This window comes from Pyrgilauda ruficollis, unplaced genomic scaffold (genome assembly GCF_017590135.1).
Source record: "Pyrgilauda ruficollis isolate IOZ18807 unplaced genomic scaffold, ASM1759013v1 scaffold6, whole genome shotgun sequence".
Classification (NCBI taxonomy): Eukaryota; Metazoa; Chordata; class Aves; order Passeriformes; family Passeridae; genus Pyrgilauda; species Pyrgilauda ruficollis.
This window is the reverse complement of record NW_024527710.1, coordinates 10696526-10721390: the sequence shown is the minus strand read 5'-3', so window position 1 is coordinate 10721390 and position 24865 is coordinate 10696526. Positions and strand designations below refer to the sequence as shown.

The 24865-nt window shown below is 57.7% G+C and overlaps 1 protein-coding gene across 2 annotated transcripts in view; it reads left to right on the top strand.

Annotated features, from left to right (window-relative positions):
- The first annotated feature begins 416 nt into the window (after nt 1-416).
- Nucleotides 417-24865, top strand: part of LOC121361937 (phosphatidylinositol 3-kinase regulatory subunit gamma) — a 76714-nt gene continuing 52265 nt past the window's right edge. Inside the window, exons 1-7 of one of the 2 annotated variants that reach the window (XM_041483039.1) lie at nt 417-736; nt 2545-2552; nt 4704-4799; nt 5021-5098; nt 13382-13513; nt 16304-16505; nt 16860-16945. In XM_041483039.1, coding sequence (XP_041338973.1) covers nt 417-736; nt 2545-2552; nt 4704-4799; nt 5021-5098; nt 13382-13513; nt 16304-16505; nt 16860-16945 — 922 coding nt within the window. The remainder of the gene's footprint in view (nt 737-2544; nt 2553-4703; nt 4800-5020; nt 5099-13381; nt 13514-16303; nt 16506-16859; nt 16946-24865) is intronic. The other variant, XM_041483038.1, reaches the window with a different exon arrangement.

The following is a 24865-nucleotide window of genomic DNA, read 5'->3' as shown; positions in this document are numbered from 1 at the left end:
GAGGTCAAGGCAGAGGTTTGGTCACTAACGCGCCGCCTTTCTCTCCGGCAGAGGAGGGATGTCCCCAGCACGGTGCGGATGAAGCCAAGCTAACGAGGACCCACGATTGTCCCCTCTACCCCAAGAGCCTCATTCGCTCCCCTCCATTTGCCCCTTGAAGAAACAGCTCCTTACCCACACCTGAGCCAACGAGTCCCAGGCGCCGGTGTGGCTCCACAGCAATTTTGGGGTTGGAGGGTCAGCAGCCGCTCTCCATCTCGCAGATTTTCCAACACCGAGCTTTTCATCGTGTGTGTGCGGGGAAGGCAGCGCTCCCAACCCCACAGAGCCCCAGCCCAGGCGCAGCTGCCCCGTGCGGCCTCCCCGGGCCCCATGCCCGGCCGGCCGGGGCCGCTGTGACAGCGCCAGGCCCCGCCATGGCCTCCTCGGACGGGCTGCAGTACCGGGCTCTCTACGAGTACCAGAAGGACCGGGAGGAGGACCTGGCGCTGTGCCCCGGGGATGTGCTGACGGTCAGCAGGGCCGGGCTGCTCAGCAGCCCCAACTACAAGGACGGGGACGAGCGCAACCCCCAGGGGTGGCTGCACGGCGTCAACGAGCGCACCAAGGAGCGCGGAGACTTCCCCGGCACCTACGTGGAGTACCTGGGTCCCACCCGCATCGCCGCCTCCGCCAGCAAGGCCCGGCCGCGGCCCCTGCCCCTGCCACCCGCTGGGACCCCCACGCCCTGGGGTGAGTGTGAGGGGAGCAGGAAGGCGGGAGCCCATGGGTGGGTGTCCCCCGCAGGATGTGAGGGTGGTGTGGAGCCGGGATGGATGCTTGCGGCTGAGGTGGCTTGGTGGGAAACCACGCTCGGGATGGGGATCCAGCCCCAGAAAAAGAAGTTGTCCTGGGAATTTAACTGCCCTGGTGTATGGAGGCAGGCTCCGGAGGGTCAGGCAATGCCCAGAGTGTCGCTACCCCCAGCCAAAGATGCTGCAGGGATTGCTCCTCACCAGCATCCCAGGCTGGCTGCTGTGCTGGCATGGGCTGTCCAAGGGGATCCACATCCATGAAAGCACAGCAGAAGATGCAAGGCTCCTTTGGCCCCTCAGAGAGGAGCAGAAAGCCCAGTGGTGGTCCCCAGAGACCTTTTCTCCAATTGCTCCTCTCCCCACCACTGCGGCACCTGATTCAGGCTGCTCTCAGTGCCCGGGCGAGTGCTGGCCCTCGGCCAGCTCCCAGCCTCACTGTCACTTGGTGCAAGCTGGGACAGGGGACAGTCCTGGCAAGCGGTGTGGTCAGTCCCTGGGGGGCTCCTCTGTCCCTGGGGGCTGCAGCAGAGCATTGGAGGGACACTTGGCAGGACCCTTCCTGGCCCAGGGGCCTGCGGCCATTTCTCTGCCTGGATCTGCCAAGCTCCTGCAGCCAGCCCTGCCCTCGCCACTCACCGTGGCCAAGTGCGTTGGGGCCAGGAGGGATTTCACAGCAGTTCCACAGTGTACACGAGCCAGAAAAAATAAAACCAAAGTAAGAATGCCCCCCTTCCAGCCAGGCACATCCCAGTGACCCCAGTCAAAGCCATGGTGCCCCCCTGCTCGGGGTGTATGGAGCAGAAATGGCTGTCAGCGCTGGGCTGGGGCTGGGAAAGCAGCATCGCCTTCAGCCCTGGCAGGAAAACCTGCCCAGCTGCTGGTCTGGCACCCCAGACACCCTCCTGGCCCAGTTTGGGACCAGTGTGGCAACCAAGGGAGCAGTCCCTGTGCTGAGTCTGGCTTTAGAGGGGCACTCACTGATGAGGAGTCTATCTCCCTTCAAAACACAATTCAGGACCCGCTTGTCACCGTGATTTGAGATGGGGACCCCCTGGCTCCTGGGCTGAGCACGGCACCATCCATGTCCACGTGTGGGGCTGCCATGCAGCTCCTGACGTGCAGCCCCACAACCACACGGGAAGGATGCTGGGCCCCCCCACGCCTCCCCTCACCAAAATGCAGGTGCTCCTCCCCGACCAGTGCGCCAAGGCAGCCGCAGTCCCAGCAGCACTGGTGAGGCTCCGTGTGCAGCTACGTGCTGGATTTGCAGGAGGGTGGAGGCCACTTTTTGGGGGTGTTTACCCTGCCAGACGAGGGGTTTGAGCCCTCTGCCCACTCCAGCTCAGTGGTGAGCCCTCTGAGTGTTCAGCAGGCAGAGCCCTGGAAAACTCAGTGCTGTGTGGAGATTTCAGGGCAGACAGTAGCAGACCCCAGGGCTCTCCAGCCCTGCTCACCAGGGAACGTGAAGCCACCTTCTTGTTCCTGCCTTTGCTGCCACGGGCTCCTCTCTGGGAGGACCCATCTGGAGATGTGCCCAGGGACCCCTGCCCACAGGTGCTGGGGATGTGGAGATTCCCTGCAAACCGAGGAATGTCCGCAGCAGGAAGCACCTCCTGGCCGGAGAGCCTGGCCCACAAGGAAGGTCTCAGTGTAGGCACCCCAGCCCTGCATGCACTCAGGTGAAAGGAAAACAAAATTTTAAAAATGTAAAATCCATAGCTTTTAGTAGGGAAAAAAGCCCTAAAGCCAGGTTTTGGGGTAGGTGGGAAGGGCATTGCCATCTGCAAGACCTGCTCTGGCCGTGGCCAGGTGTCCAGCCCTGCTGTCCAGGGGGACACTGGGTGCTGCCTTCCCAGTGCTGTGCCATGGGGTGCCCCTCCCTGGGGTGCCTTTCCTGGGGCAATGCCAGCATGTGCAGGCACCTCACTAGGGGACGTTTTGTCCCGCAACCACAAATTTCTGCAGCACAGGAGCAGTGTGTGCCATTTTGTGTCAGTTTAAACCCAAATCTCCCAGCTCACAGGCTTCCCCTTTGAGTAAAAATCTCCAATGTCCTCTTGGAAGAGAAGGTATTTTTGTTTTGGTTTGGGATTTTTTTGTTTGTGTTTTTTTGGTTTGGTGGGTTTTTGTTTTTGTTAATTCTTCCCATACTGATTCCAATTCCAGATGGAGGTTTGAGGGACTTTTTCTGGCAAAAAAGCACCCAAATTTATATTTCTGCGGCAGCAGCATACCCCATTCCCCCACCCCTGAGTGCCCTCAGTTCCCACCAAGCCCTGGTGCAACACAAGAACCCTGAGCTGGCTCAGGCCATGGAGATTGACAGACACTGCATGTCCCAGCCATGCCTTCGAGCCAGGGCTGGCTCTGCAGGGAGGAATGGTCCTTCTCTTAATTAAATAACATCCCAAAAATGGCTCTGCAGCAGATCTGAATCCCAGGGGACTTCCAAGATCTTGCTGGTTGTTTTGCCCCTGACTTGTCCTGGGCAGCACCACTGCCACAAGGCATCACCTCCACTTCCCCTGGGGCTGGGGTCCAGTGGGGCATCAGGATGCTGGGGTCCAGGGTGGCACAGCTTGGGGCCATTCCTGCCATTCCCAGTCAGGAGAAAGTTATTTTTTTGCAGTCACCACCTTTTCCCAAGCCATTGATTTGGAGGAAAAGCCCAGTTTCCTTAATTACGAAACCACTCATGCAGTGGGGACATTTTTGCATGAGCTTCCAATGCACTTTGCTTTTAACCCTGAAATCTTCCCTGTTCCCACCCAAGGCACCAACACACCCTGGGTGTGTTGAGGGTGGCAGAGGGGACTCCCTTGCTGTGCTTGGGGGCTGTGGCCATGCCTGGGGGCTGGATCAGCCACCCACGAGTGGCAGGTTTGCATCATTATCTGTTCTCCAGGGAGCACCAGGGCACCACCAAGGTGAGGATCAGAGCGTGGATCTACCTGTTGCAGCCAGGTCGTGTTTTTTACAAAAGATTGGAGGCAGCTTGGCCCTGCCCAAAGTCCCTCATATTTATTTTGGCCTCTCCACATGCTGTCTGTGCTGCAGCAGTCACACACAGCCCTGGTGTGCTGCAGTGGCAGCCCCTGCCAGCCCCTGCCCCCTGCCTTTCTGGGTTCTCAAGGCCACTAAAGAGACAGCAGGGAGAAATCCCAGCACGGCCCTGCCAAGGTCTCCATTGGGTTTAACCCACACAGGAGGGGTTTATCAGCTGGGGTGATAAAGAAGGATGGATGGATACAACATGCCCTGGGGTAAGGACAGCTGCTCTCCTGCCTGCCAAGGGGTTTGCTTTTCTCTGCCATGGTCTGCAGTGAGGCGTCCTTGGTCTAAAACCCAGGAGTGAGCAGCACATGGGGGTTTGTGCTGACCCCTCTTTGGCTGAAGGATTTTTAGGGGCTGAGGGAGGTCTGCACCAGCCAAAGGCAGGCTGGGTCCTCTCTTGGCCTGTGCTCAACCCTGCTGTGCACACCAGAGAGCCCAAGCAGGTGAGAGCTGTGTCTGTGGTGGGCATGGGTCTGGGTCCCCAGCTCCTGCCTCGTGTCACTGTGGGCTGTGGGTGATGAGAGGGGCAGTCTCGGTGCCATGGGAAGAGAGGTGGGGAAGGGCTTTTGGCTTGGAGGATCTCCATGCCCAGGATGGGACACTCGCCCCAGGCAGGGACATGCCTGAGCAGGTCTTTGCATCTCAGCAAGCAGCTGAGCCCCCAACAGTGACTCTTATTGCAAAAAGAGGATAAAATAAAGGGAGAAGTGCTCCAAAATTAGACATGCATGAGCCAAAGTGTTGGTTGTGGCTGTGCCAAAGCAGCAGCTTGATCCTGTCCTGGGGCAGTTGAGGAAAGTGGAATTCCTGTAGGCAGGAATTTCCAAACCCCTTCTCCCCTTCTTTTCACCGCAGGACTCCCCGGGCAGGCAGAGCTCAGCGAGCACCCCGCCCTCCCCGAGCAGGCGCTGCAGACCGTGGCCAGGCTCATCGAGGCGCTGGAAAAACAAGGTACGAAGACCCACGGCCCCATCCGCAGGGCACACCCGGGTGCACACACAGCCACAGCTCTGCCCGCCCCAAGAGCATGGCTGGAGCCAAACCTCTCCGCAGGCTCCGCAGCGCCCCGGGCAGCGCGGGGAGCGCGGTGTTCGCGGTCCCTCCTGCCTGCCCCGTGTCGGGAAGGAGGAGCGGGGCTCAGCACTAACCCCTCTCTCCCGGCTGTGTCCCAGGTCTCGACAGCGAGGTGCTCTACAGGTCCGGCCCCGGCGTGCTGGGGGATGCTGAGCTGAAACAGGCCCTCCTGGCCGGTGAGTCCCAGAGCCGCGTCCCGCCCCGCGTTCCCGGAGGGAATGGGGCTGGGGAGGCGATGCTGCCCTGGCAGGGAGGGGTTACGGCACCGACATCACCACAGCCCTAATCCCAGCGGTGTGAGGCCCTGCCTGCGTGAGGACCCCCCTCTTCTCTCCGTGAGATGCGGCTAAAAGTGATGCAGGTGCAGGGCAGGGGCGCTTTAGGAGAATCTCTTTTTTGGGGGAGTGGGGGGGAGAAAAATACTTGTTTTTTTAAATCTCTAGAGTTTGTATCTGAGAAGCAGGGCAGGGAGAAAGCGTCTTGTGGATAGGGAAAAAGAAAGAGGAAGGGTAACACTCATTATTTACAAGAATGGGAAGCTGTTCACAGGACTTGGGGGCATGAGCAGGGTGGGGGGAAGGAGAAAACCATTTCCCCATAGCTGCTTCTAAACCCACGGCTGGGATAGGATGGCACACGGCGCGGGGCGGGAGGGACGCGATGGATGCAGCGTACCGCTCAAATCTGGGTTTTTGGGGGGCTAGGGGGTGCATCGAGCATCCCCATCCTCCGGCCGCCGTGCCCAGAGGGCGGCACTGTGACACCAGGCACGGGCGGCCCCACACAGCCCCGGGCTGGCCCCGCATCCCACCGCAGCCCGGGCGCTGCCGGCCGGGGGGCGGCGGGAGCCGGGCCGTGTTGCTGGGGAGAAGGGCTGTGATGAAATCGCTATATTAAGCACCATGACCTCATCGCTTCCCGCGCACCGGGAGCCGAGTCCCGCCGGGCGGGGAAGGAGGGATGCAGGAGAGGAGAGCGCCCAGGGATGCTCCTTCCCCACTGCCCGAAGAGGGCTGCGCTCCCCGCGGAGGTGATGGGGGTTGGGGGCACCCCACCGCCCCACTCTTCTCCTCATCTGTGGGCTAAGCAAGCCCGGAGCAGCGGGTGATCTTCTTCACAGCCTTGTACCCCGGGCCAGATTTACTGGCTGAGCTCTGGAGGAGGTGAAGGCATCTGAGAGCAATCCCCTGGACTGCCCTGGCACTGGTGCCTGGGCTGGGCATGGGCAGCAATACCAGCACAAGAAGGATGCTTTGTTTTCCATGCACACAGTAGTTATGGGTCCTCCATTCTTCCCATGCAGCTGATGCAGCATCCCAGGCAGGTCCAGGGCTCCCCACAGAGCAGCATCACTGCAGTTATTGCCAAAATCCTGCTCAGCCTTAGGAGATCCTCCCAGCCCAGGGCAAACCCCACTGGCCTGGCCAGAGCTTTGGGCACGTGGAGGGTCTGTTCAGGTCTGTCCCACAAGTCTCCCACAGCAGGACCCAGCAGTGGTCAGAGAAATGCCTTTGTGGACTTCAAAACATTTGAAAGGCCTTAAAAATCACCAGCAGCCCTTGGAGACTTGATACACCCAATCCTACATCTCCTCTGGGAGAAAAATCTTTCATTGGGCACCGCAGGGGGCTGCCCCTTGTGCTCAGCAACACTGAGCTGGGCAAAGTCAGAGCTCCCCAGAGCTGGAGGGGGAAGGACAAGTCTCACGCTTATTAGCTCTCAGCTGAAGGGGCTGATGCTCAGCCATGCCAGAGGGATGCTCTTCAACAGGATGGGAATGACATTCCTGCACGAGTCAAGCATCCCAGCAGAGGCCAAGCTTGGCAGCCTGCTCCTATTGCAACCTCCTGCAGAGCACAGACCCAGTGGTGCTTCCCCAGGACCCTGCTGGAGCCCACACTGGGCTGGGGAGGCAGGAGAGCATCTCTGCCTTGTCTCCCATACAAGCTCTCTCATTGCATTCGGTGGAGTAGAACAGCCCTGCCGGAATATTGGAGTTTGCTTGCCCTGTGTGGGAGAAGGCAGAGTCACATTTCCCTTCCTCCCGTGCTCATGGTTTGCCCCTCCAGTGTCCCATTTCTGCCAGCAGCCTGCCTGCAAAGGACAAGCTTCATCCTGGGGAATGGGGAGAAATCAGAGCCAGGGTTGGTGGCCCCTGGAACCAAACCATGTCTTGGCTGGGGGGAAAACCACGTACCCACCGGGGGTTTCAGCTTCCCTGTGTATACCCAAATCCCACTGGTGTTTGGCAGTGTGGCAGGAAAACTGCTAGAGAGTGCAAGGAAAGAGGAGCAAGGGCTGGAAAAGTTCAGATGTTGGTTTTCTAACCCACATATCTCAATGTGTTGGAGAACTCAGCTTGTTTTCTTCATCTGAATTTCCAGTGGGAAGAAAGAGGAGGACCTTGGGAGACAAGGAGCTGTGCAAGTCAGCTCCTGGCTGTCCCTAGGAGCTGTGGGCGCTGTGTTCTCAGGGCTGGCAGTGCAGGCACTGGTCTGAGTTGTGCTGATTGAACCCTTTCCCCATCCCTGGCCCTTTTAGAGCCCTTACCGTGGGGGATCTTACCTGTGAGCAGCCTCTGAGCTGATCATCAGCCAGGTTTGGGATGAAGGTTTCCCATCTTCATGGCAGCATTGGACAGAGTGGCTCCTCATGGCTCGACAGTCTGAGCTGAGCCTGTCCCCATCCTGGCACTGGTGACATTCTGGAGGTGGGTGGCATCTGACTGCTGTCTAGAGCCTGTCCACCAAAATTGGTATTTCCATGATGGATGGTGCAAGAACAATTAAGAGAGGCGAGGGGGGCATGCAGCATCACTGAACATGAGAATCAGTCACATGGTGGAACCAAAAAGGGACTTAAAGAAAAGCTGCAGCTTCACAGGGGGCTGGGGGGAGCTCACCAAAGGCTGGGAGGTGATCAGCCAGTCAGGAGCCCTGCTGCAGTGTCAGGGAAAGAGTATGGGCTGAAAAAGAGGAATAAAGCAGAGTTTCACCCTGCTGCCCACAACACTCCCTGCAGTGCCTGGATGGGAGCTGCTTCATGCCCTGGGGTATTTCTGTGGTGTGGAGTCACACACTGACCCCAAAGTTTCCAAGATCACTCCTGCTGTCCCATGTCTACAGCTCAGGGGCTGTTTGGGGTACAGGGAAGGGACAAATTACCCGCAAAGTCCACAGTGCCTGGGGACATGAGGTGTATGAGCCCCTTCAGTGCCCAGACCTGATGTCTTCTCCCCCCAGTCTTGCTCAGGGTTCTGTCCACGCTCGTCTCCGCCTGGGACGTGGCACGCAGCCTTATCACTGCTGCTGCTGGAAACTTGGGACTTTCTTTGGGTGGTAGCAGCAGAGCTGTGGGTGGGCTGGTGGGTGCTGGAGCCCTGCAGACCTGAGGGACCGAAGCTGGGGGAGGTTTGGCTTGGGAATGGCTGCAAAGTCCTGTGTGTAATGTCCGGGCGGTGCTTTGCCACCGCTGAGTAGGGAAGGTCTGCATCCTTATCCTTCCTCCCTGGCGGGGGACACTGCACAGAGACTCACCCCAGGGGTCCCTGGGTGCTCCCTATGGCTCAGGCGGGACCAAACTCTTCCGGGATGGCTGCGAAGCACTGAAACCTCCCCCTCGCTTTGGATAACCCCGGTCTGCTCGGGGCTCTGGCGTCCAGCCGCCGACGTAAACACTGCGACCCTTCCCCAGATACAAGCGCAGCAATGGGAAGAGGCTCCGCTGTTGTCAGGGCCAGGCAGGAGCGGCTGCGGCTCGGGTGCCAGGGAGAAGGCGGCGGCGGAGCGGGCGGATTGGAGCCGGTGTCTCCGGGCGTGCCGCGCCGCGCTGCCGTCCCTGCGCGCCGTGTGCGCGGCCCGCGCGGAGCAGTCTGCCTGGAGACACGCTCACGTGCCCGGGAATTAGGTCAGGTCTCGGTGGGGATTAGCGAGACACGGTGGGTCCCGGGGCTTCGCTGGGGCTGCCAGGAGCTGCTGCTAGGCAGAAAGGGTCGGGAAGTGAGCAGCGGCTTGGGGGGCCTCACGCCGCGCCCCCCATCACCGCGCTGTGGATGCACAGGGACGGAGCGCATCCCCATCCTCATCCCTGGGATTGCCACAGGGGATCGGAGGTCCCAAGGGCTCTGGTTTCCCCTGGCCAAGCTCATTCTGCCAGGATGACTTTCCTCCCGAGCGTGAGGCGCCCCGGTGCCTGCGGCACTGCTTTTTATTTATACCTGCAGTGGAAATAAACCCCGTGTCGTCAGAGCCTGGCGAGAGGCATGAGCTCATCTCTTATATTTGGTGGTGATGAAAGAAGGGTAAATAAACGGCAGCAGCAGAGACATCCCTGCCAGACCCATCAGGGAGAACTGGGGGTGAGTTTTTGCCATCCCCTCCCATAGCTGCCGGGAAAACTGAGGAAGGGGATTGCCTTAGGGAAGGTGAGGTGGGGGAAGGCAGTCTCAATGGGTACCGTCAAAGGGAATCCCAGTGCCCCTTCCCTGGCTGAGTGCAAGCCAAGGGTACGGTGGGGCGAAGCCTGGCTGGGAGAATGTTTGGAGCTGGCAGGAGCTCCTGTGCATGGGCAGGGGGTGTCCTGGCAGCTGCCAAGTGCCCAGCACAAGGTACCAGCAGGCTGGCTGGGAGATGTTACAGTGATGCTGAGTCAAAGCTGGGAAATATTCCCTGATTTGGTGCACAGTCTCCCAGTAAACCCTCACTGTGAGATGCCCAGGAGCACGAGTGCCTGGTCAGCATCAGTGCGGATGGGAATGTACAGCCCACACAACTGGACGGCACGGACTTCTTTCTAGCACCCAGTGATAACTAAAACTAAAAGGTCTGGAAGGGGTAGGGAAACTGCCTGGTCGGTATTTCAGTCAGCTCCAGAGTAGTTTGGGTGCCCGTCTGTCACAGGGACCACGCACCTGAGAGTATCTCACTGCAGCAGCGCTCGGTGGCCAAGGTCCAGCTGAGCCAGCTGCGCTTCCTGCTGGGAGAGGGGCCCTGGGTGCTGGGCAGGGTCTGCACCCTGTCACCCACGAGCTGCTCAGGGCTGTGGGAGCAGCGTCACCTGTGGCCACGTGCAGGGGACAGCTGGTGACCAGGACCCGCTCAAGCCTCTCCTTCAAAACAGCCCCCACCTCCCCCACAAGCCCTCGAGGCCAAACATCCTCCTCGTTTACCGAAACTCGGGGCTTACTCACGCCTCCCCGGCCGGCTGCAGCTGCGGGAGAGGTCCTGGAGTTTCCTGCCCAGCCTGACTCAGCCCAAAGCTCCAGCACCTTTCTGCCTCCACTGGGATGTGGGGTCTGGAGGTCTGGAATGCCAGTGGGAGGAGGCTGGTAGTCCTTTCCTCTGGGCCTGTGGTCATGCCACATTCCCTGTCCCCAGTCCAACATTTATTCCTGCTTTTCACCCCTCCATGGGCAAGGCATACTCGCCGTTGGTCCCCAGATGCTTGCTCTGCCAGCAGGTCAGCAAGCAGGTTCTGTGTTGGAGGGGCTTGGTATGGAGTCGAGGTTGGGGTTTTGGGCTGTTTTCCTTCTATTTATGGCAGGCAGATGGAATCCCTCCGTCATTCCTCCATCATTCCCCTGGGGAAAGGATGGGAACATCTGGAGAGCAGCAGGAGAGCATTGACTCATCCTGCAGCTTCATTAACTTCTTATAGCTGGTTATCATTTCCCTCAGATAAGAAGAGAGCAGCATCCGTGGGGTCAGGCCGGTGGTAATTGTCTGGGAAGGCTCCGGGGTTAACCCTTCCCCAGCTGCCGGCTGAGCCTTCTGGAGCTGCCGGTGCTGGGAAACAGCTCAGAGCATCCCCCGTTGTGCTCACAGCCTGATGGGGAGCCCAGCTCACCAGGGCAGCTTCTGGGGCAGGAGGAGAACTCCTCCCGGGGCAGGAGGATGCCACTGCATTTCCAGGAGGATGGGAACAACAGGCTAATGGCTACTTCTAGTCGAAGTGCCACGGAGAATGGTGCCGGCAGCAATCAGTCTCTGGCAGCACGGTGTGAATCCCCCCGGTCTCCCCATCACGCCTCTCTCTGGGTGTAAAGATGTTTTTGAATCTCGCTTTGAAACCGGCTGAGCCTTCCCTTTGAACACCCCCCCAGGCTCATGCCTAACGAGGCAAACAAGCTAATTAGGCCACGGTGGAGCCCGGGGCTGATCGCCTGGGGCCAGCGCCCGGCAGCGGCCCCTTCCCTGCGCAGGAACAGCTTGTGGCTGCTCTCCTCAATCCGTGCCAGCATCCTTAAGGCGAGTGACAGGCCCCTGCAGAAACCCTGGTGGCGGGTGGGAAGGGCTTTGGGGTTTGCTTGGTGCATTCCACTGATGGGAAAAGCTCTCTGCAGTGCAATGAGACCCTGGGACCCCCCAGCAGCACCCCTGGGCTTTAACCATGCACTGTGAGTATTCAGCCAAAAACAGGTGTTGGAGCATCTTGTGGGATCCCCGACCTCACTCTCCTCGACCTGCCCAGCTTGAGACAACCTGCCAGCTCACAGCTCCAGGGCAAGTGCTACCAAAAATGGGGAACTGACTGTCATGCCCCCACAAAGCCTGGCAGATATAACCCTTCTGGCCAGCCAAGAAGGTCCAGAAGTGTGGCTGGGAGATGGGAGCATGAACGTGGACCAGAATGGGGCCAGGGTGCAGCTGGCACAGCCCTGCCCACCTCGAGGATGCCAAGGGCAGAGCGGTCCGTGGGACGGTGCTGTGACTTTGTGGGGTGCCAGAAGGGCAGCACCCCATTTGCCCTGGGTCACATTTGGCCACGCTGGATGGCTGCCTACCCCAGCGTGGTGGCATCTGTCCCGGCTGTCCCCAGGCTGCCCCGGACACAGCTCCCAGCCGCCGGGTGCTTGCTCCTGACAATGAGGTAGCGTCTCCAATGGCTGGGTTAAAGGCTTCCCTTCGGGCATTGGCCAATCTGTTTTCTCTCCGTCTGGGAGCCAAATGGAAGGCACTAGCCATAAGGGACCCACTGCAGCTTGGTGTTCCCACACAGGCAGGCAGGCTCCCAGGCTGCCTGGTGCACAGCAGGGACACTCCAAGGAGAGGAGATCAAGGTCAAGGTGCTCAAAACCAGTTTTTCCCAGCTGTTCCCCATCCCAGCCCTGCTGAATGTGTGCCTCTAAAGCCTTGTCCTAGGAAAGAGGGTTTCTCCCCTTTTCTGGGTTTATTGCCCCAGAAGGAAGCACAGCTGGAGTGGTTGGAGGCTCACAACATTTTCTGCTGGAAGATGCTGGGCTGTGAGATGAAGCATCTCCCAAAATGGCTCCAATTTCAGTGAAGGTGCATCGGGGTAAAGACCCAGAGAGCAGAGTGGAAGGGGGCTCAGAGCAGGGCAAGTCCACATTCTTCTCTGTCATTCCAGGCCATTTGGGGCCTGACACAGCATCTTTAGGAAAATTACAAATTTTATTTTATTTTTTTAAATTCACCATTACAAACCATCTCAAATATGTTCATTTTTAAACTTATTCCCAACCTCCCGTACCCCTCACCCCCCAAATTCTCCAAGAAGAACAATTTCAAAACATTACATTTGGGTCCAGTTTGAACCAAATCCAGATTTTGAAACCTTCAGATCTTTGCAAAAGGCACCATCACCCTCCAGACAGCCACCGCCCAGCCCGGCCAGGATGGGAGACCTCCAAGACAAACACATGAGGCAATACCAAAGGATGCTGAAAGCCTTCTTCCCCCTGGACCGTGGTGAAGCAATGTCCCTGTGCTGGCCTGGCCATGGGGCTCAGACAGACACATCCCACCCTCTGACTCCTGACAGGCCATGGGACATTTCTGCTCCCAGCACTGCCTCTGTCCTGAGCCCAGGACCCCTGAGCCCCTGAGCCCAGGCTGTGTGGCCTCCTGTGTGCTTTCCCCCATTCCTGGAGCATCCTTCACCACCTCCCCAGGGCAGCCACCTTTCAGGGCTGGGAGAAGTGATGCCAATTGGGGCACATTCACAGCATTTTGGGATTACTGGGGGTCACATGGGCCTTTAGCAACTTGAATTGCCTGGGAACCATAACCCCATTCCATGGATGCATTCTCCAAGCAGTTTCTGCTGGGCTGGGGTTGGCACATGGCACCTGGCCCTGGAAACTGGAAGGTTCTTGAGACAGTTGCTCAGTTCTTCCCATGGGTCCTATCCTGCAGTGGGACCCCAGTGGAATGGTGAGACTCCCTTTCCCATGCACTGGATGTGCAGTTTACTCGGAGCAGAGATGCTGCCTCGTGCTCTCCTTGGGCATGTGGAACTCGGGGTCAGTGGAAATTGGGACAAGAATTTTTGCTGGGGGAGTGGTGGCAGTGAAATCATGCACTGCCCCACTGGGGGGATGGGGGCATGGGCACAGAAATCAGCCCCCATGTCTGCAGGAAGGCCCACAGGGATGAAGAGCTCTGAGTCTGTGCCAGAGGGAAGAACCATGGGCTCAGAGTTCCCTCTGTCTCTCCCTCCAGATGCCTCAGCTGTGGACATGGACCTGTACGAGGCCCAGACACTGGCAGATGCCCTGAAGTGGTACCTCCAGGAGCTCCCCACACCCCTCATCCCTCCAGCTCTCTACAGTGACTTGGTCCACATGGCTCAAGGTAAGCACACATGGGCTCTCCCCACACCTGCGACCTCTGTGGGGCTTCAGAAACTTTGGGAAGCCCCTAGAAAGGCTTCTCAGCATCTCCAGGGTGGCTCTGACCCCATCCCCTGCCCAGTGCTGCACAAAGGGCAGATTCTAAGAAGGGCCATTGGGAACATCACCTGTGCTGGAGCAGCACGGCAGCATTTGGGAAATGTTCTGGGAAAGAAGGGAGATCCAGGGGGCTGCTTTGCCCCCACCACAGTGTGGTCTTCTCCCTCTGCAGTGCCTGGAGGAGGAGGTGCTGCCTGCCAGGACAGGCAGCTGCCAAGGCTGGGTGATGCTGGCCCCAGAAGAAAGCGTTATTATAATATTTTGGCTCTGCTGCCTGGGAATTTTTTCCTGTAATCTCATTAACTCCTGGCTTTATATGGGTACAAAAAATTCCCAGCTTTTTCAGCTTAGTGCCATTAGGAAGTGCCTTTAGATCCCTGCAAGCTTTTGAGGCTCTGTGCAAATGTATGAGACCATCAAGGTTTTGGTTTTGTTTGATTTCTTTTCAAATAAACAGAGCAGGGCTCATACCCGGATCAGCAGAGCCCATGGCCCATCCCAAAAGAGGCCAGACCAAAACCCATTTCAAGTGAGTCCTCACAGAGCCTCTCAACCCCTCCCAGACTGAGGGCCTGTGGGCATCACCAGGCACACAGGAAACCCTTGCCCACTGTGTTTGACAGGACCTGAACTTCTTGCTGCTCATGAAACCAGGATTCTTCCCCTTCCACAGCAGCTCTCATCTCACTGCCAGTTGCTGCAGTACCCTCCATCCCTGAGCATCACCTCCCCATCCTAAGCCAGATTAGTGCTTGGGCAGATCATACTCTTGGCTGCCTTAAGAGGCACTAAAAGATCACCTGTGCCCTCACCAGTGTGGCCTTTTCCTACCATGTCCTGATGGGAAAAGGCCACGGGCTCTTTGTGGCCTCCATCGAGGCAGAAGGGACACACAGAGATGGTGAGGGATAACTCACACCCCATCCTCCCTGCCCTGTGCTGAGACACAGAGCCAGAAGAAATACCCCTGGGGCTGGTGGCACAGAGAAGCTGCCTTCCCCTCACCCGTCAGAGGAGAAATCAAAGGCTGCCTCCCTTCCAAGGATAAAAACGCAATTAGGAAGCAATTAGCTGGGTTGCCTCGTTAAGCAACTTCAAAGGGAAGCGCCTTTCCCTGCAGCCTGTGCTGCAGCGGGCTCTGCTCCTGGCACAACAGGGGCAGGAGGAGGAGGGGGCAGAACGGTGGAGAAACCAATGGGAAGAGGATTTCTCTGGGGCTTAAAAGAAAAAATTAAAATATAAGTCTTTGAGGAGACGGTGCTGGGTTTTGGCAGCCTGCCCTGCAAGGCTCCTCTGCCCTGCTTGAGGCTGAGCTGGGAAAGCAGCAAGATGACCACCTTCAAAAGGAAGGGAAAAACATCCTCAAATTCCCCTTTGGCTGTGAGCCTTCTCCTGCAGGATCCTCTAGGTGCAAAAAGGTGCAAAAAAAGCAGGAATTGCGGCAGGAGAGGCCTTGGAGCAAAGCTAGACATCCCTCAGGAGCAGTTTCTTGGATACGAGGGCTCACCAACGCCCCATTGCCAACACAGCTGGGTTGCAGACCCTCTTTGGAGGGGATCCCAGACCCCTGCCCCTCCGGCTCTGGTGCGCCCTCGCTCCAAGGATGGATGTCGGGAGCTGGCTGGGTATTGGCCAAGCCTCAGTCCTGGTGCAAAGAGCCGCGGGGAGCTGAGTCAGCCCCCGGCCAGCCGGGCTTTGAAGGCGGCTGAGAGCAGCCCAGCCCTGGGGACTTCCCTGTCCCCAGCAGATAAAAGGGCTGGGATAAGGCAGGAATGGAGGATGGCTGGAGAGCGGCTGTTTCCTGTGCCTGGGGCAGCATCGCAGTCCCAGGGCGCTGAGCTCACAGCTCACAAGACCAGGGAGCCCCAGCCAAAGCTGCCAGAGGGCACCGGGGACATGGTGGGAATTCATGGGCTGTGGGCTGCTCAGGACACCCGTGACAGTGGTTTTGGCAGCGCCTCTGTGACGTGCAATGCCATTAAGTGCCTGATTTTATCCATATGGGCAATTCCAGTATCACTGGAAGCAGCTGCACCCCAGCCAGCTCTCCCTGTGCTGTGTTTCATGGGGAGTGAGACACTGATCCAGGAGCCTCACTGCAACCCCACCTGCAGCCCAAGTGCACATTATTTTTTCTTCCTAAAAACCCTTTTCCCTCCCAGCTCACTGTTTCTGCAGGGGAGAGCTAAGCCTTTAAAATCAGGAGATCTTCAAGCTGGTGCCCATTTTCCCACCTCTGCCTTTACTATGGCTTTGCTGTGCGCCATGGAATGTTCTCCATTTGAGCAGCAGTGAGGGATTTTGAGGTGCAGCCCCTACCAGGTGAGCAGTTCAGCCCTCTGAGCTCCCTCCCTGGATGTGCTGACAGGGGGAATGTGCTAAAGGCACCTGACAGCTTGATCTGGGGTGGTGTGGGGCAGGCAAACCTCAGAAAGAAGTGGTCAAGACCCTGAAGAAATCATCTCTGCAGACCCTGGGATATCCATGAGTCCCTGTCTGGGAAGGGATGGCCTGTAAAGAAATAGTGGTGGGAGAGGTTGAGGTCAGGTTTATTTGGGTCTCTAGGAGGAGTAGAGAACTATCACAACTCATGTCCTGTGTGCTGGTAGGTGCTGGGCTTCCATGAGAGGCATGGGGATGCCCCTGACCTCCCAAACTGACCTTTTTTTTTCCTGTGTTCCCTGTGCTACAGAGACCCCAGGCCTGGAGGAGTGTGGCCAGCGAGCCAGAGCCCTGCTGGCCCCCCCAGCCCTGCCACAGCCACAGGCACTGCTCCTGCGCCAGCTCGCCCGCCACTTCTGTCACCTCTGCCAGGGCAGCCACCGCAGCCGCCCCTCGCCCCGGCTCCTCGGGGAGCTCTTCGGGGAGCTGCTGCTGCGCCCTGTGGCGGCCAGGTGAGGTCCCCTGCCGTGCACGGCACAGGGAGGGTGACAGGAGGGTGTCCATGGACAGGCTGCTCCCAGCCAAGCTGGTTTTGCTGTATGACAGCCCACCAGTGCCCCAGGCACAGGGTGCTCGATAGGGGGAGGCCAGATCTGGAAGCTGCCATTCCAGCTGTGGTGCTCAGACATCACGCCCGTTCCCAAAGTGAGCAGGCACGATGCACACACGAGACTGGGAGTGACAGATTGCCTCAGTCCCACAGCAGACCCATTGGGGTAGCTGGGTGCTGTTCCCAGCTGGGAGCTGGGAGTCTCCAGGGAGGTGGAACTGCTGGTGTCCTCACACACCTCTCCTTCTCCTCTCAGCACCGAGGCAGGCCCTGAGCTCCGTGCAAGGATCCTCGAGTCCTTCATCATGGCCAGTGAGGTGGCAGAGCTGCCAGCAGCTCCTGGTAAGAGACGTCTGGCTGGTGGCAGAGGGGGGACAGTGGGTGTGGCATTCGGAGCAGTGACAGCAGCAAGTCGTGTTTTCAGTGGCTGGTGCAGTGATGAGAAGGTGCTTCTGTCCCTGTGGCAGTGCTCAGGCTGGGCTGGCTTCCTGCCCCATTTCCCTCTCTCCTTTCTCCTCAGAGACACTGATTTGGGGGCATTTCTTTGCAGCCCCTCAAAAGGTTTGCTGCTGTTTTCTGGCTTTTCTGTCATTGCTCTCTGGTCCTTGGGTTTGTGATGCAAACAGGTTCTGGTCCCCACCCTGGGGGCTTGGTATGAGCTGGGGGCTCTTGGCAGGGGGCTTGTGTGCAGCTTCTTTTGGAGAACAGGGATCTGGATATAATCTGGGAGGAAAAAAATAGCAGCATGACCATAAAATGGCAGGATGGTACTTGCTACAGGATCCAATAAGGGTTTATGATTTTTGACTTGCATTTAGTCCCCATGTGTGCAGAATCACACTGTATCCACTGCTGCTTCCCCACAGAGCATCCCCAGTGTGGGGATGAGGACAGGCACTTGCGCCCACCTCTCCATGCATGGACAGCAGTGAGGAGAGTGACTTTTTCTGCAGATGTTACTGAGCCTCACCCCTAGGGCTGCAGTCCTGCCCCTTTCATTGCCAACACCAGTGTTTGCCTCCAGCACCTCCTCGCTCTTTTGCTCTGCTGGCCACATTCTCTTGACGTGTCCCTTTTACTGGGTGGCAGCTTGTGATCCCGTCAGTGTCCAGAACTGAAGCACATGCTCCCTGTGCCCTCTGCAGCACTCCAAGGATGGGGGGAAACTGGTCCATCCAAGTAGGGATGTACATGGTAGGGAGAGAGGATGCTCAGGGGAGCACAACCTCAGACCTGGAGGACCACAGAGACCCATTCTTGTGGGATCCCATCTCCAGGCTGTCACTGAGACGCCTCTATTCCCCCACACTGAGCTGCCTGGGTGCCTGAGAGTCACAATTGCTTCCAGCCCTCCTGCTTGGAGATATGTTGGCGCTGGCCCCAGTGAATCCTGTTGGTTTGTGATGTCTCTGGGTCCTTGTCACCACCCTGCCTCCCTGGGGGATGGCCAGGCCAGGCAGGATTACAACTCTTAATATTCCTCATAAATCAGCCCTTTCAGACCTGTCATCTCATTTATTGCTCTCCCCCAAGCTCACACCCATGAGTTTGTCAGGATGCATCTGTCTCTTCCACCTGCTGATCCAGCTGATGGGCAGCTGCAGCCCAGCAGTCCCTGGGGTCACTGCTGCCGTCCCCAGACTTTGTAATGTCATCCATTGTCACCACCCCAAACTGAGGAGAGGGGTTGGGCAGGATCTTGAGGTCCTCAACCCCTTTCTGAGTCAAAATCTCCCCTGTGGTGATCCCACAAGTGTGGGGCAGGACGCAGGACACCTGGACTCACTGTGGGACTTCAGGCAAGTCCTGCCACCTCCCCTCTCTTTGTAGCTAAAAGTGAGGATATTATTACTTGGCTGTCATCACATTAGGATGTTGGGAAGCTTAATTAAATGCCTGCAAAGCGATTTTGAGAGCTGTGGATGAAAGGGGCTATATATAAAGCGCAAAGAATTATTATTAGCGGTGTGGTCCAGGTCCTGCTCCTGCTCCCATCAGCCTGGCCCCACTCCCCTGCATCCCGGCAGCGGGATTATTTTTGTGTGTGTGGAGTTGTGGTTTTATAATTATACATGTAAAATAGCTATAAATACCCTGCAATAACACGGCGGGTGTGTGTGCATAGCACAGGAATAGGAGTCGGTAGCTGACATAAGGAAACCGTGGTGTGACCTCATTCTGACTCATGTAAATATACCTCATGTGAGGGGGCAGCTGGGGGGCTTGGGGCTGCAGGGACAGTGGCCTCCTTGGCAGGGAGAGGTTTGGGGAGAGATCTGAAGCTCTCTGCTGATTCCAGGGAGGCTCCTGCAGGGCAAGGATCCTTCCTCTCCCATGTGTCCTGGGACTGATAGGGGAGTTTTTGAGTCTTGGACATTAAAATCTGGAAGAATAAAAATGTAAATTATGGAATTTGGCTCCTGGAGGGGCTTCTCTGGGGGAACTTGCTGTTGTTGAGTTTTGCAGTGTCCATTCCTCCAGGCGCTGCCCCTGGGGGTCTCTTTAGCTGCCCGTTTTATGAGCTGCAAAGGAGAAAATGGGTTTGTGATGACTCCTGAAAGCTATTCCTAGGATGCAGCGTTGGGGTCATGCTGGAGGCACTGGTTTGCATAGGGCAATGCCACAGATCCGTAGGGAAGCTGCCGTGGAGCCTGGGGGCAAGTGACTGCATTCAGGCCACCACACCGTGCTCTCCACTGAGTCCCCAGCACTGGGTAGACATTCCACGGGGACATTTCTCAGCCCCGTGGGGGCCCAGGGGGGCATACAGAGCTCACAGCAGGATCCCAGTGTCTGGGAATGACTGTTTCCCGAGCAGGGTGAGGGGGCAGGGGAAGGCAAAGGGAAGGAGTGATGCAAATACCAGCTCAGCTGAAGGAAGATGACTTCATCTCCTTTTCCTCTCCTGGTGCTATTTATAGGCACTTTAATTTACTCCCCTTTGCTTTATTATCTCTCCAACAAGCCGTTAGCCCTCAGACTGTAGGATGCCTTTATTCACCATGCAGCCAAAAGTTCTGAAAAAAACCCTCAATTCACCACCAAAAAAAAACAAAAGTGGGGGCAGGAGGCAGAGCAAGGCGGCAGAGCGCTTGGGCAGGAGCATCGCTGTCCTGTGATGTAGCTTTCTGGAAAAAAACAAGAGGATTTTTGGCTCCTTTGGAGAAAGGAGTGAGAACTGGGCAAGGAGGATGTTCCCTACCTCCTTCAGAACAGTGTCTGGAGGGATCAGAACCCGTGGTGCCAGGGTCCCCTCCTCCTGGGACAGGTGTCACTGTTTTGCTGGACCCTGCTGAGGCAGACACCCCAGCTTCCCCCCAGGAGCCCCAGCCCTGCCCTGCTTCACCTGGGGCAGTGGTATCATGCCAGGATATGGGGATCTGCACCACCCCAGGTGCCTTGAAAACATCTTCCCAACAAGCAGATTTGGCAGCCCAGTGTCACGGGGAAACTGAGGAACAGCCTCCCTATGGAATCACCCTTCCAGTGGCTTCAAAATCCAGTCCCTGGGAAGGCTGGTGCCCAGGTGCCCAGCCCTGAGCTTAGCTCTGTGGCACCCCATCCCCAGTTCTCAGCAGGGCTGCAGTGGTGGCAGTGGTGGGTGACAATCCTGTGAACATCCTGTGATGTGACACTCTGGGCACTTCCCAGCCCAAGCCCCAGCAGGCACCTCTGGGACAGCATCAATGCTGAGCAGGACTGCCATGTTAAGCAAATTAGAAGGATCTGGCTTTGAAGTTTTTAATTAACTTTTTCCCTGTTTGCTTTCTTCTGTATCCAAGGGAAAAGCCCAGCCTCCCTGCTCTCCCCAGCTGGTGTGGCACGGAGGAGGTTGCAGACTCAGATGTGTAGGGGGTCAGGAGGGAGCAGGAGGCATTGTATGTAATCCAGCACAGAGGGTGCAGCTGGGGGCTGTGTCCAGGTGCTGCCCTGCCTCCCCAGGAGCATCTCTGCACAACCATGAGCATCCTCCGAGCTGGCCTGCTACATCAGCCACAGGGAACCTCAAATTTGCATTACCCCTTGGTGTTTCATCCCCTTGGAGCTGCTGGTGTGGGTTAAAAATAGCCAGGAGAAAACCTAACCAAAACCCTGGGTGGAGAGCAGCATGAAGAAGCCATGGCTGAGTGGTCCCCTGTGCCAAAACACCTCGTTCTCTGAATCTGCAAATAATACAGAGAAAACAAATTAATGCTGGGGAAGGGGAGGAAAAAGAGCCAGAGCCGAGCTAGCAACATGAGGTAGGGAAAGTGGCTAAAAATAACAGATCCCTGAAGGCATGGGGAGGAACATGACGGGGATCCACACTCCTGCCATCCCCAAAGGCAGCCTTGTGCCTTCCCAGCTGCTCCTCATAACGCAGCCCAGCCCGGTGAATCCAGAGAGGGAAAAGCCTCTGGGAAGGGTGGCAGTGGGGAGGTGAGAGGTGCAGAGCTGTGCCATGGAGCCAGGAGCAATGCTCCTACCTTCAGCAGAGCATGGGGGTGCCCCAAGCACCCAGGGTGTCCAGCTGGGAGGGAGCTGCTGCCTGACCCACTTGCAGGCAGCCGGCGGGCAGTGGGATGCTGCTGGGAGACCCCAGGGGTGCTGCCTCCACGGCTAATTTTAGCCTGTGTTCAATTAATCATGGAACAGGAGGGGATCACAGCAAGCCCAGCCTCTGCCAGTGCCTCCCATTTCTACCTCCCCTTTCCACCCGTGTGTGCTGCTGCAGGGTTTGGAGGAGCAGGGGCCAGGTGTTCCCTGATCCCTGTTCCTGGATTTGGGCTGAGGAACTAAGAGAGATCCTGTGCCACAGTCCTCTTCCTCCAGTCAGCTTTAAGAGGCTGGAGCAGCCCTGGGAGGGATGTTATTTCCTCATGCCTCAGTTTCCCCCCTGTGGCTGGCATTGGTGACCTTTGCTGTGGAATTTCTCAGGTTGCCTGTACAGCTCTGAGCAGGTGTTTTCCTGGCATGTCAGAGCTCTGGAATGCATCCCTGGGATGGGGAGCAGTGACCCCTAGCAAAGGATGTCTCAGCCAGCCCAGACCTCTGCTGCATGCCCTAATGGCAGCCCTTTTCCTGGGACTCACCAGCTCTGGTGTGTAAAGTTGGGGCAGGAAGAGCTGCATTGCTCGGAGACAGGCAGCTTTCCCAGCACAAAGGAGAGAGCCTGGCAATGCTTTTGGGGTACAGCATGAGAGCCCTGTGGTCCTGCTCTCCCCACAGCCCAGCTTCACTGGTCCCCGTGTCAAAAGCACAGCATGGTCCAGCCCTCCCCCATGACAGAGGGAATGGCTCCTGACGGAAATAGGGCTCGGCTGGGATTGAAACCCTTTTCCTGCCTGCACTGTGTGGCCAGAGCTGATAAGGCCTGGATAACCCCAAGCATTGTGTGTTCTGCCGGCCCATGACCCTCCAGTGTGAGAGGAAACGCTGCTGCTCGGCCAGCCAGGATCCAGGGGGAGACTGTGTGCCGGTGGTGGGGTGCTGGAGTGCCCTGCTGTCTGGCCAGCCTGCTTTCCCTTTGGCCAGCGTATGAAGTTTTGGGATGGCTCTGTCAGATTGGTGCCAGCCCAGGTTGCTGTGTCAGCACACAGAGAGCAGACCGGCTCTCAGCTGTATGGTCATGAAAAAAGCTGCCAGCATGAAAAACCTGGGGGTTCAGGGTGATTGTCTGGCACCAGCAGGGTTTTGTCCTCGGGATTTGCATTCCATCCTCTTGGGATGGAGCTTTGAACCTGGGACACCTCTGCCTGTCCCAGAGGGCAGCTCCCACAGGCCAGGCTGGCTGAGCAAAACCTCACCAACCCAGAGGGAGCCACCAGCTTTGCTGTCCTACAATGGTGAGGGCTGGCTCGCTCCCTGTGCCGGCTGCTGGCCAAGCCAGACTGCGGGAATGTGTGTGCCAGTGCGCGTGTCCTCCCGGCTCCTGCCCTCAGACGCTGTCTGGGCTGGCGTCACCCTTTCTGCCGCAGCGGCTCTGCCTAAACACCGTGGGCAGCTTCACAAAAGAAGATGAGGAGGGTGACAAAGTGCTGGCCATGCCACCAGCCACAGCTGACTGTCCAGCTTGGCACCAAAGCCAGGAGCATCTTTGACTGTGCAGTGGCATTTCCATCCCCTGCTTCCTGCCTGGCAGCAGGTCCCCCTGCTGCCCTTTTGGCCAGGAGATGCCAGAAAAGGGCAATGCTTCCCGTGGGGAATTTCATGCTAGAGTAGGGAAGCTGATCCCACTGTGATCCCACCAGCACCCCTGGACCCTGCCTCCCTCAAGAGCACCTGGCTCTGTTCCAAAGGGTGGGAGGAGGCAGGCTACCCAACACAGACACATGAGCAGCTCTGGGAAAAGGCAGGATTTGTGCTTCTAGGAGGGAAAATGAGTCACAGGGGGATGACAAGGCTGTGCCAGCAGCGGAGCGCGGGACTGGGGTAAGTGGTGGCTGTCGGCTGCCATCCGGGAGGTCAGGCAGAAATGCTCTTACAGGCCTTGCTTGGCTTTAAAATCTATTAACGTCATTTTGCTGTTCGAGCCGAGAGCCGTACAGGCAGCACAAACGTTCGGGCACGGCTCAGATCAGAGCAGGATTTCAATTACAGTAATCAAAGGTGACACAGATAAGAAACCCCTGGTCTATGGAGCCACGACAGCTGTCCTCTGGCTCCAACCAGCACCCATCCAGAGCAGCTCCATCAAAATCACTGAAGTGGTACTAGGGTAAAATTGGATTGGAATCCATTTTCATCTGCCGCGGTGGAAAATGCTTTCCCTGCACTCCTTGGGGAGGAAAACCACCTTCTCAGGGACAGCAAGGGAGGAAGGTGCCAGGCATGGAGGAGGGGACAATGTCCCCAGGAACAGCACTGATGGCTGCTTTTGGATGATGGAGGCAGCAGAAGGAACAGCTGGGATGCTGGAGCATCAAGGCTCTGTCTCCTGCCTTCCCCTCTCCATTTCAGCCTGGCCCCACAGTAACTGTCATGGGTGAGGCAGGGATGTGCTCAGCTCGGTGTCAGGCTCCCTGGAGGGATGGGCATCCCTCTGAGCCCCGTCCATGGCCAGAGCATCCCAGGATGTGCTGCAGGATGGACCCCCAGCAAAGAAAAAATTGGGGAGAGGGTTGAGAGGTTGGAGGAGAAGAGTCAAGGGGCAGGAGCTGGCACTCTTCTCTCATCCTTGTAAATGGCAAGGTGACGCACAGGGAAAGCTGCCTCCTGCTCCTGCCACCACCTGCATGTGGTGAATTTTCCCCACTGCTTTTGTGACTTTTTGCAAATTATTTGGATGGCAGCAGGGCATCCCTACCTCTGACTCCCTCACCCCTTTGGGCTCCCACTCCAAGGAGCCACTGGTACCCCCTGCCACGGCCTAATGGGACCCTGTTTGCAGCCAAGCCATGGGGGCATCCCTGGGTCCCATGCACACAAGGGGTCCTTTCTGCCCCTGCCCCAGCACGGCAGGATCCAGCCAAAAACACAGCATGTCTTTCTGCGCCCACTGGCCCCGCTCCAGCCTGGCCAGGTGTCAACTGCCCAGCCGCAGCGTGTCCCCCCCACGGTGCTCCGCCGGGAGCAGGAGCCCTCTCCCAAACACTGGAGGTTTGTTCAGGGTGGCGGGGCTGAATGGTGGGTCTGTGTGGCTGGGAACGGCGGGGCGGGGAGGGAATTTGAGCCGCTTGTTTCATCTGTTTACCTGGAAGTGGAGATCATGGCCAAGCCCAGCTGCCGCAGCGGCGGCACTTTCATGCCAGCACTAACGGGATGGGGAGTGCCATGCTGCACCCGACACCGTGCAGCCTGCAGCATGACAACGATGGGGACACAGCAGGGATTTGGCAGGGCTCCCCTCCCTCCATGTGCCTGCACAGAGCTGAACCCTCCTGCTCGCTGCAGCTGGAGAGCTGGAGCCTGGGAAGGGATGTGGGAATGATCCCAAGCTATCACAGGGGTGGGTGATATTGCAGGTCATCCTTTATCCTGCAGTATCACTATGTCCCGGGGCTCTACAGAGTCCCCCTGCATGTGTCCCCATGCCAGCTGGGTCCCCGTCCCAGCAGTGTTCCTCATACTGTTGGCGGTCTCCATCCTGGCTGCACACCCCTGTCTCACCCATAGCTCTCTGTACCGGCTGTGGTGTCCCACACTGGCTGTGGACACCTACACCAGCTCTGTCCCTGTGTGGGTTGTGCATCCCTGCACCAGCTGTCCCCTGTACCAGCAGTGTCCCCATGGGAGCCACTTAGCAGCTCTGGGAGAGAGGGGCCACCCATGCAAGTGCTGGGT